General features: G+C 45.9%; 1 protein-coding gene across 1 annotated transcript in view; it reads right to left on the bottom strand.

Annotated features, from left to right (window-relative positions):
* Positions 1-12271, bottom strand: part of LOC139249536 (chondroitin sulfate N-acetylgalactosaminyltransferase 1-like) — a 178193-nt gene that overhangs the window by 6685 nt on the left and 159237 nt on the right. The window contains exons 5-7 of the mRNA XM_070872476.1: positions 10042-10220; positions 2155-2249; positions 698-779 (exon numbers count right to left, since the gene is read on the bottom strand). Coding sequence (XP_070728577.1) covers positions 698-779; positions 2155-2249; positions 10042-10220 — 356 coding nt within the window. The remainder of the gene's footprint in view (positions 1-697; positions 780-2154; positions 2250-10041; positions 10221-12271) is intronic.

The following is a 12271-nucleotide window of genomic DNA, read 5'->3' as shown; positions in this document are numbered from 1 at the left end:
GGATCCAAAAGATCCCATGGCACTATTTGAAGAGCAGAGGAGTTCTTCTTGGTGTCCTGGTCAATATTTAACCCTCAACAAACATCACTAAAAAAGATGTAGCCATTGTTGTTTGTGGGATCTTGCTGTGTACAAATTAGCTGCCACGTTTCCTACATTACAACAGTCACCACACTTTGAAAGTATTTAATTGGCTGTAAAGCGCTTTGGGACTTCCTGAGGTGGTGAACGGCGCTTTAGAAATGCGACTGCCTTCTTTTTTAGTGGGAAACATAAATAAAGGGAAAACTGCAGAATGACACTGTGAGCTGGTAGAGAAGTATGAGAATGGATCAGAGAGAGACAAACGTGTTTGCCCTATCTGTTAGCTTCATAAATAGCTGTGGACTAAATGGGGCAGATACAAGGATGTAGGATTTGAAAGCAAATTGCACTGACGTCCTTTTCCAACACTGAATACTTTCCCCAATCCTCAGAAACCAAACTTCTCGATATGTTGTGACCCTGTGGTAATAGTAGAGGTCTGCGTAATCGCAGTGAACCTGTTCACAAGATCCTGTTATCGCAGCACCAGCCACTCCAGATTACATTGTTCAATGTGGCAGCGGGCCAGTAGGTGGCAGTCTTGCTACTGGTTGAAGCACAATCATTCGTAGAGTCTCTCCTGAAAGAAGGTTCCTTTTGTACGTTCACTTACCTATATTGATGAAATCTGATCTATACTGGCAAGTCATTCCAAAGCCAAAATCCCTCCAGAAGCCTGAATCCTTTTTAATTGCCTTTAACAAAACAAAGAGTCGTTACTTCAGATTTTCCATATTGTTTTCCCTTTCACAGTATCATAAAGGTAAATCTAATCATTTTACTTATAATTGTAAAAGTATTCCAGTTAGAATCATTGAATGATACAGTGCAGAAGGAGGCCCTTCGGCCCATTACGCACATGCCTGTGAACACCACTAGATGTCACTAGCACACACTGTTTAAAAACGACTAAAAAAGTTGCACAGCTTTCTCCCTTAATTGCTCAGCTTGGTTCCGTCATGAGCTAGCTACACCAGGAAGTTGTGAGCCTCAGTCTGTGCTAAGGTCATTGATCTCGGATGAGAATAGAACGGGGGCTGCTAAGCTGCCCTTAGCACCCCCGGGCTAGAGAAGGGAAGAATCAGCCAAGGTTCTTGCTCCTAATCATAATCTAGTGATCCCTGCTGGAATGTACATTTGTGAACGTCAGGGAAGAAGAGGATTAGCATCGATGCCTTCCTGCCCCATGGCCATATTGCCAAGACCCACACACGACCACTTCAGTCCTGCCGAGGACCGGTGAACCATACTCCAGGAGAAGAGGCAAACCTACAGTGAGATAGGGGCATGGTAGCATAGTGGTTACGTTACTAGACTAGTAATCCAGAGGTTTAGACTAATGGATCAGGGGTCATGAGTTCAAATCCCACTGTGGCCACTGGAGAATTTAAATTCAGATAATTAAATAAGTCTGGAATTAAAAATCAAATATCAGTAATGGTGACCATGACATTACTGGATTGTTGCAAAAACCCATCTGGATCACTAATGTCCTTCAGGGAAGGAAATCTGCTGGTCTGGCTTATATGTGACTCCAGACACACAGCTTCTTAAGGGCAATTAGGGATGGACAATAAATGCTGGCCTTGTTGGTGACGCCCACATCCAATGAATAAAAAAAGATGCATTCATGAACAATTTAACTGGATGCATTTTCATCCACCTAAATGGACTGATGCTCTAGAAACTATAGAGCTCATTATATAATAGCAAGCCACTCAGTTGCCTCAAGGGCAATTAGGGATGGGGGATAAATGTTGGCCTGGCCAGCAATGTCCACATCCAATGAATAAAACACATGTTTTTTTGGCTGGCTGCACCTCTCGGCCATTGATTGTGGTGCATCACTGGTGATGAGAAACGAGGTGTCCACATGGAAGAAGGACACGGAGAGAACTTGCTTCTAACAGTATACGGCCGGGTTCACGAGACCAGCAGCCCTGGAGCTCAAACTCACGGTCACATGTTTGGGAGACAGGCACGTTGTAGTCTGTGATAATGGGTTCTCCAAAAAGGACATTTTCCTACTGAGTTCCATCATCACGTACTGTAGACTGAAATACAACGTACCAGCTGCTGTTCTATGGGTGGAATGGAGTCGTGATGACCATAAATAATGGCAGGGTTATACTGACTGAAGAGGACCGGATAGAAAACCTTCTTTCCTGCAAAACAGAAAGAAAACGTTAAACTCGTAGCAAGAGCCTAGGAGGATGTCGAGTGTTGCAGTTTCCTTGATCGAGAGAGATTCACATTGTTGGCAGGTTTATAGCGGCAGCACACACTTCCATTGGCAGGCTGCTTTCCAGGTGCCAGGCTACAGGATATAGTGGAGTTTGCGCAAGAGTTGGGAGAGGGAATGGGACAGCCAGAAGTCAAAGCCAACGGCACAGGAAGGAATAGAATGAATGTTCTGCAAAGGCAGCTTCAGGAATTAGGAAACAGGTTAAAGAGGATGGGCTCAAGGGTAAAAGTCTCCTGATTATTCATGATAACATGCAGTAGTCAGCAGAACATTGGGCCTAGGCAAATAAAGAAAGATTTGCATTTATATTTACCTTTCATGACCACCGGACATCCCAAAATGGTTTAAGCCAATTAAGTACTTGCGGAGTGTAGTCACTGTTATAATATGGGAAACACAGCAGCCAATTTGTGCACAGCAAGCTCCCACAACTAGCAATGTGATAATGACCAGATAATCTGTTTCTGTTATGTTGATTGAGAGATAAATATTAGCCGGACACCAGGGTTAACTCTCCCTGCTCTTTTTCGAAATAGTGCCATGGGATCTTTTACATTCAGCTGAGAGAGCAGACCTTGGTTTCATGTCTCATCCGAAAGATGGCACCATCAACGATGCAGCGCTCCCTCAATACTGCACTGGAGTGTCAGCCTAGATTTCCGTACCCAAGTCGCGAATGTGACTTGAATCCACAACCTGCTGACTCAGAGGCGAGAGTGCTACCCTCGAGCTGACACACAAGAGCTTTAATGAAGTTATTTTAGGTCAATGTGGGTCAAAATGAATTTCAGCAGTCCTGAGCCTTGAGAGAGTAGGGACATGGTGTGACACGGGAAGCAGGGACATGGAATCACACGGGGAGCAGGGGCATGGTGTCACAAGAACAACAGAAACATGTGAACTCTCACAATCAATCAAGATTGGGCGAGTTCCTCCCATGCGTGAATGATGCCGTCATTCAAAGAACGGAGGCCCTACAAAGTAGGTAACCGTACCGCTCAGAAATTTCCTGACATCTGGGTGCATAGTCGTCGTCATCATCACAGGCAATTCCTCGGAATCGAGGAAGACTTGCTTCCACTCTTAAAATGAATCCTCAGGTGGCTGAACAGTCCAATACGAGAACCACAGTCCCTGTCACAGGTGGGACAGATAGTCGTTGAGGGAAAGGGTGGGTGGGACTGATTTGCCGCATAGATGAAGCCAGGAAATGGCTAAAGTCTGTCACAAACCAGACCCGTCAATAGGCTCAGCGCAGGGGTTCTGTGATTAATCCAGCATGGCGAATGAAAGCTTCCTTTAGTTCCTTTGGACAAAGCTTGGTGGCCTAGGTATTGGCCCACGTTTGAAATCTGTTGCAAAGATTCACATTTCAGTATCTTGGCTGCCATTTCTAAAGATGATCAGAGAAACAGCCCCGAGTACTGAAGCAGTAAATTGCTCGATTGATTTCATTAATGTCCTTTTTCATCTCACTGCTGTCTGCTCATCAGTATGGCGGGGATTCGGAGTGTCGCAGGGTGTGTCAGCGGATCCAACTTCAATTGAATATCCAAAAGGAGTAGGGTGGAATCCATTCGGGAATATGTTCACCCTACCAAATGTATGCAAGTTATGTCTACTGTAAGGGGGTAAAAAATACACTTGAGTAAGAAGCATACTATTTAAGTAAAAAGTACACTTAAACCATAAGGGAATGGCATAGAATCAGGTTAAAGGGAGTAGCTTTGCTTGCGTGCTTATCTTTTAAGAAATGCAGAACTAGCTATGAGATAACAAGGCAAGGTTAACACTGTAGAACAACACATTCCAAAAGGCTGAGATCGGCCCCACATGCTATGGGAGATGGAGAGGTTGCAAAACCACTCAGCAGCCGGTCTGATAAAGGTTAACGAATCAATTTAGCTCCACTGATAAGCTGTAGGCCAACCGGTGGTCATAGAAGGTTTTTCAGGAGGGTTGCACACCTCGGAAACTGTATAACTGTGTGTAAAACCATCAATCATAGAAGGTTCATTCCTAGGCAGCTTGGTCTGGAATGCTTCCCCTGCATATGCTTGAATAAAGATCGGAGTATTGAACCAAGGTTTCGTCTGAGTGAATCCGTGGTCGTTATACGGGCTGGTGTCGATTCCTTATTTCAGAGAATCCACCTTGAAGAAGAGAAGTCTTAATTTTACCCCAACACTACATTCAAAAATGGAGAAAACTCTACTCGTAATCAAAGGTAATTATGGAAACATAGAAACATAAAAAATAGGTGCAGGAGTAGGCCATTCGGCCCTTCGAGCCTGCACCGCCATTCAATAAGATCATGGCTGATCATTCCCTCAGTACCCCTTTCGTGCTTTCTCTCCATACCCCTTGATCCCTTTAGCCGTAACGGTTATATCTAACTCCCTCTTGAATATATCCAATGAACTAGCATCAATAACTCTCTGCGGCAGGGAATTCTAGAGGTTAACAACTCTCTGAATGAAGAAGCTTCTCCTCATCTCAGTCATAAATGGCCTATCCCTTATCCTAAGACTATGTCCCCTGGTTCTGGACTTACCCAACATCGGGAACATTCTTCCCGCATCTAACCTGTCCAGTCCCGTCAGAATCTTATATGTTTCTATAAGATCCCCTCTCATCCTTCTAAACTCCAGTGAATAAAGGCCCAGTTGATCCAGTCTCTCCTCATATGACAGTTAAGCCATCCCTGGAATCAATCTGGTGAACTTTCGCTGCACTCCCTCAACAGCAAGAATGTCCTTCCTCAGATTAGGAGACCAAAACTGAACACAATATTCCAGGTGAGGCCTCACTAAGGTCCTGTACAACTGCAGTAAGACCTCCCTGCACCTATACTCAAATCCCCTAGCTATGAAGGCCAACATACCATTTGCCTTCTTCACCGCCTGCTGTACCTGCATGCCAACCTTCAATGACTGATGTACCATGACACCCAGGTCTCATTGCACCTCCCCTTTTCCTAATCTGCCGCCATTCAGATAATATTCTGCCTGCGTGTTTTTGCCCCCAAAGTGGATAACCTCACATTTATCCACATTATATTGCATCTGCCACACATTTGCCCACTCACCTAACCTGTCCAAGTCACCCTGCAGCCTCTTGGCGTCCTCCTCACAGCTCACACCGCCACCCAGTTTAGTGTCATCTGCAAACTTGGAGATATTACATTCAATTCCTTCATCTAAATCGTTATTGCTGAGCTAGTACTGGAGGTAGAGTCACAAAGACTTCATCAACTCGCTACCACTGGAAGTGGTTCAGGCAAATAGCTTGAATGCTTTCAAAAGGAAACTAGACGAGTACGTGAAAGAAAAGGGAATAGAAAGATATGCTGAAAGGCTGAGATGAAGTAGATAGAATGGGAGAAGACCCATTTGGGGTATAAGCACTGGCACAGACTAGTGGGCCCGAATGGCCTGTTTCTGTGCTGTATATTCTACGTTAACATTCAAGAAGTTTGAAAAGAAAAAAAGTTCAATGTGCAGCATTCAGATGATCCATTCTGCCATGGCTGACTTATAGCTGTGTGGGTACACGGAGCAAGTCCCAGCGATGTACTCTTCGACATCGATCACCCGAATCCACTGTGCCAGCAGCTTGTGATGTCGCTATGGTTAAGAGAGACTCGCCATCACACCTCTCATTTCTGTGATGTAACTGCAAGCTGTTGTTGTGAATAGCAGGGAGGAAGGCGAGGGTATATCTGCTCCAGTTTCTTCAGCAGTAAAACGAGCAGTTTTTGTGACATCAGCCTGAACCCTTGGAATTTGTGACCGGTTTCGCATCGAGTGACAGAGTCACAGGAACAACAACTTGTATTTATATAGCGCCTTTAACGTAGTAAAAAGTCCCAAGGCGCTTCACTGGAGTGTTATAAGTCAAAAAATTTGACTCCGAGCCGCATAAGGAGAAATTAGGGCAGGTGGCCAAAAGCTTGGTCAAAGAGGTAGGTTTTAAGGAGCGTCTTAAATGAGGAAAGAGAGGTGGAGAGGCGGAGAGGTTTAGGCAGGGAGTTCCAGAGCTTGGGGCCTAGGCAACAGAAGGCACAGCCACCAATGGTTGAGCGATTATAATCAGAGATGCTCAAGAGGGCAGAATTAGAGGAGCGCAGACATCTTTGGGGGGGTTGTGGGGTTGGAGGAGATTATAGAGATAGGGAGGGGCGAGGCCATGAAGGGATTTGAAAACAAGAATGCGAATTTTGAAATCAAGGCGTTGCTTAACCGGGAGCCAATGTAGGTCAACGAGCCCAGGGGTGATGGGTGAGCGGAACTTGGTGTGAGTTAGGACAGGGACAGCCGAGTTTTGAATGACCTCTAGTTTACCTCTAGTAGAATGTGGGAGGCCAGCCAGGAGTGTGTTGGAATAGTCAAGTCTAGAGGTAACAAAGGCACGGATGAAAGTTTCAGCAGTGGATGAGCTGAGGCAGGGGCAGAGACAGACATTGTTACTGGAAATAGGCGGTCTTGGTTATGCTGCAGATTTGTGGTCGAAAGCTCATTTCAGGGTCAGATAATGACGCCAAGGTTGCGAACAGTGTAATTCAGCCTCAGACAGAAGTTAGTTAGGGAGAGGGGTGGAGTCAGTGGCTAGGAAACTGAATTCGTGGCAGGGACTGAAAACAATGGCTTCGGTCTTCCCAATATTCTGCTCATCCAGAACTGGGTGTCAGACAAGCAGTCTGACAATTTAGAGAGCGTGGAGAGGGTTGAGAGAAGTGGTAGTGAGGTAGAGCTGGGTATCGTCAGCGTACATGTGGAAACTGACGCTGTATTTTCGGATGATGGCACCAAGAGGAAGCACGTCGATGAGTAATAGAAGGGGGCCAAGGACAGGTCCTCAGGGAACACCAGAGGTAACAATGCAGGAGCGTGAAGGAAAACCACACGAAGTGCTGTAACTGTGCAGATGTATCCTGTGTTGTGTGGAAATGGCAAGTTGCTCAATAATTTCAGTCTTCATCCTTGCGTTATTTGAAATTTGCCATGATCAGAAGCTGAACTAGACAAGCCACGTCAACTCTGTGGCTCCAACAGCAGGGCAGAGGCAGGATACACTGTGACGAAGGGCTCACCTCCTGCCCTGTTAAACCCTCACCACCGTCTACTAGACTCAAATCAGGAGTGCGAGTGTCTCGTCACACATCTGATTGGATGCAGCCAATATCTATCTCCTTCCTCACCGGCACATTATGTACAATCATTAAGATGCACTGCAGCAACTTATCAAGCTTACTTTAACAGCACCTTAGTCCCCTGCAACCGCTACCAAGAAGGACAAGGGCATGAATGTCATGGGAACATCATCACCTCCAAGTCCCCTTCCCACTCACACACCATTCTGACTTGGGACATAAATGGCCCCTCCTTCATTATCACTGGGTCAAAATCCTGAGACTCCCTACTTACCCACACTGTGGGAGCACCTACACCACCAGGCCTGCAACGGTTCATGGAGAAGGCTCACCACTGTAATGTATGCACCTGTGAGTATGCTCACATGTTTGTCGAGCTGTTGGCGCACCACCTTGCTGTCCGGAGGAGCCGGGAGTCCCCAATGGGGAGTCCTTCCTTGATTTATTGGGGACTTGGCCTGGAGAGTGTTACACGGAGCAGTCCTGTGCAATAGGTTTTTAAGTCGGTTCACAGGCTCCCAGGCTGCCTGCAATTTCTGCGGTCTGGAGGAGTCCGTGTTCCATGTATATATTGAGTGTGCGAGGTTGCAGCCCCTATTCCATTATGTGAAGGGGCTGCTCCTAAAATTCTGTTTGCATTTCAGTCCCATGCTCCTGATCTTTGGGCACCCGATGCGGAGCGGAGCGGGCAGGTCGGAAGCCCTCCTCAACTGCCTGCCTCTCTTCCGCGGTTACATCCGAGCCAGGGTGTCCCTGGAGATGGAGCACGCGGTGTCCACCGGTATGCTTGCGGCCTTCCGCGAGAGGTGGGCGCCGGAGGGACTGGAGTGCATCATCACCCCTGGCAACCAAATTTTAATTTGAACCATTATTGTTAAAAAGTACATTTGTTTAATTTGTCGGTTTTAGTGCCTCTTTAATAAGGGGGCACTTGATCTTTTGTTATACAAAAATAGTTGTAGAGCTGTTGGGCAGTCCGTGTTCCATGTTTACACACAATGTGTGAGGTTGCAGCCCCTATTCCATTATCTGAAGATGCTGCTCCTCAAATTTTGGCTGCACTTTAGTCCCACACTTTGGGCACCCTGTGCAGAGGGGAGTGGGCAGGTTGGAGGGCCTCCTTGTGGGACAGTACCTGGGCATGGCCAACGTGGCCATTAACAGTTCCAGGTAGCGGTAGAAGGGGGTCGTACAGCCCGACTGCCTGCCTCTCTTCCGCGGTTACGTTTGCGCCAGAGTGTCCCTGGAGATGGAGCATGAGGTGTCCACCGGTACGCTCGCGGCCTTCCACGAGAGTTGGGCGCTGGAGGGACTGGAGTGCATCATCACCCCCGGCAACCAAATTTTAATTTGACCGTTTAATATTCAACATTTAATTTGTTAATTTGTCGGTTCTAGTGCCCCTTTTAAGGGGGCACTTGATTTAAAGTTTAATTAAAATAGTTGTAGAGCTGTTGAGTTGGGAGTGGCTTAGCCAGTCACGTGATGTTTACAAGACTCAATAAAACCCCAGCCAGTTGGGTTTATGGGATCCACCATGAGGCATGTGGTTATGAGCTTGCTGGATGAACTGGTAGTGTGTAGTGTGATTGTTAAACCTTTGCTAATAAACCAACTAGTTCTTAATAGCAATGTGTTGCTATGAATTCTTAAGCAAAGAACCCATGCAGCAAATACATTACAACCACCACCTTCTCAGGGGCAGCTAGGGATGAGAAATAAATGCCAGCGAGGCCCACATCCTGAGAACAAATTTAAAAGATAGCAGCCATTGATTTCATGTTAATTGTTTGTGTCTAGATGTTCCTGTTTATTTTCAGCTTATTACCAAAGTCTCCAATGCCCTCATTATCCTGAATGTTTAATCCAGGTTACTTTAGCGACTAACCTCAAATTTTCATTTTAATTTTAAAACGTCAATCTGGTGTGGTAGTGTGCAAGAGCAGGAGTAGCACTTGGCAGGAAGGAGTGTGTATGGTTTGACAATTGCCAGCCATGCCCCTGAATGTAGCAAGACTTTTTCTGGTGAACTCTTAGCTCAGTTGGTAGCACTCTCGCCTCTGAATCAGAAGGATGTAGGTTTAAGTCCCACTCCAGAGTCTTGAGCCTGTAATTCAGGCTGACACTCATGCAGTACTGAGGGAGTGCTGCACTGTCAGAGGTGCCGTCTTTCGGATGAGATGTTAAACCCATCTGCTCTCACAGGTAGATGTAAAAGATCGCCCGGCATTATTTTGAAGAGGCGGAGAGCTGACTTGGCCAATATATATCAACCAACATCACTAAAACATATTATCTGGTCATTATCCCATTGCTGTTTGTGGGACCTTGGTTGTGCGCAAATTGGCGTTTCCTACGCTGCAATGGTGACTACACTTCAAAAAGTACTTTGTGTGCTGTAAAGCTCTTTAGGGTGTCCAAAGGATGTGAAAGGCGCTATATAAATGCAAGTTATAGAATCACAGAATCTTACAGCACAGAATGAGGCCATTCGGCCCATCATGCCTGTGCCGGCTCTTTGAAGGAGCTTACGTCCTTTCTTATGCAATGGGTGAGTTACCTGGCTGAGCGTTCAGTCGGCACGCGTTGAGAAACTCCGCTGTGAAGTATATATCCACATCGCAGAAAAACAGCAAGATGTTGTTTCCTGTCCAAGCTCGAGCGCCCACATCCAGGCCTTTCCCGCGGGAGAAGTCCTCTTCCAAGGGAATGAAGGTGTAGTTCTTGTAGTTTGCTTCTCTACATTAGAAAGGAGCAGACAGGTGAAAAGTTTACTCCAGAATTATTATTTTTTTCTGTACCAATGTTCAGCAGTTGCCTTTGTTTAAGGCCTGCCTAAGAGGGTGTCACTACTACTACTATGCAACAACAACAACTTGTAGTTACAAAAAGTGCTGGAAATCTCAGCGGGTCAGGCAGCATCTGTGGAGAGAAACAGAGTTAACGTTTCAAGTCGATGACCCTTCGTCAGAACTGGCGAAAGTTCAAAATGGAGTTGGCCCATCATCCCTTTTGTCTCTCAAATCTCTCCTGTCTTCCACCCTACCACCAGACCTTCCCTTTTGTTCTATCCTCCCCTCCCCCTTTCAGTGCTCCTTAAGAAGCTGTTCATTTTGAACATTCGCCAGTTCTGACAGGGGTATTGATTAAAGAAACAGGTAGACACTTGAGAGTACGGCATTACAGCTATTATAGAGACATGGCTGAAAAGGGGCAGGTTTGGCAGCTCAATGTAATCTGTGTGTGGAGGCGGAAGATGTGGGTATGGTTCTTAATGTATACTTTGTGTCTGTTTTCATAAAGGAAAGGAGCAATGCAGATACTTCTATTGAGGAGGAGTGTGAAATTCTGGATGAAATAAACATAGTGAAAGAGGAGGTATTAAGGGGTTTAGCAGCTTTGAAAATGGTTAAGTCCCCAGGTCCAGATGAAATGCATCCCAGGCTGTTGAGCGAAGCAAAAGAGGAAATAGCACAGACCTTGACCATCATTTTCCAGTCCTGTTTGGATTCAGGCATGGTGCCGGAGGACTGGAGATCTGCTAATGTGGTACACTTGTTTAAGAAGGAAGAAAGAGATAGGCCGAGTAATTATAGGCCTGTCAGCCTAACCTCAGTGGTGGGAACATTATTGGGAAAAAATTCTGAAGGACAGGATAAATCTACATTTAGAAAGGCAAAGATTAATCAGGGACAGTCAGCACGGATTTGTTAAAGGAAGATCGTGTCTGACTAACCTGATGGAATTTTTCGAGGAGGTAACCAGGAGGGTCGATGAAGGTAGTGCATATGATGTAGTATATATGGACTTTAGCCAAGCTTTTGATAAGGTCCCACATGATAGACTGGTCACGAAGGTAAAAACCCATGGGATCCAAGGCAAAGTGGCAAGTTGGATCCAGGTAGGAAGCAGAGAGTAATAGTTGATGGATGTTTTTATTTCCAGTGGGGCTCCGCAGGGCTCAGTAATGGGTCCTTTGCTTTTTGTGGTATACATCAATGATCTAGATTTGAATATAGGGGGTATGATTAAGAAGTTTGCAGATGTCTAAAATTGGCTGTGTGGTTGATAACGAAGAGGAAAGTCATGGACTGCAGGAGGATATCAATCTACTGGTCAGCTGGGCAGAACAGTGGCAAATGGAATTTAACTCGGAGAAGTGTGAGGTAATGCACTTGGGGAGGGCTAATAAGGAAAGGGTATACACATTGAATGGTAGGCCACTTAGAAGTTTGGATAAACAAAGCTACCTTGGAGTGCTTGTCCACAGATCCCTGAAAGTATCAGGCCAGGTGGATAAGGTGGTTAAGAAGGCATACGGAATGCTTGCCTTTATTGGCCGAGGCATAGAATACAAGACCAGAGAGGTTATGCTTAAATTGTATAATACACTGTTTAGGCCACAGCTGGAGTACTGCATGCAGTTCTAGTCGCTATATTATAGGAAGGACGTGATTGCACTGGAGAGGGTGCAGAGGAGATTTACGAGGATGCTGCCTGGAATGGAGAATCTTGACTATGAGGACAAATTGGATAGACTGGGTTTGATCTTCTTGGAACAGAAGAGGCTGAGGGGAGATCTCATTGAGGTGTATAACATTTTGAAGGGCCTGGATATAGTGGATGGCAAGGGCCTATTTCCCTTGCTGGAGGAGTCAATTACGAGGGGGGGGCATAGGTTTAAGAGGGTTGGTAGAAGGTTTAGAAGGGATTTGAGGGGAAGCTTCTTCACGCAGAGGGTTGTGGGGGTCTGGAACTCACTGCCTGGAAGGGTGGTAGAGGCAGAAACC

The sequence above is a fragment of the Pristiophorus japonicus genome, chromosome 2 (assembly GCF_044704955.1).
Source record: "Pristiophorus japonicus isolate sPriJap1 chromosome 2, sPriJap1.hap1, whole genome shotgun sequence".
Lineage (NCBI taxonomy): Eukaryota > Metazoa > Chordata > Chondrichthyes > Pristiophoridae > Pristiophorus > Pristiophorus japonicus.
Note: the sequence above shows the minus strand (reverse complement) of the source record. Positions and strands in the feature narration are given on the sequence as shown.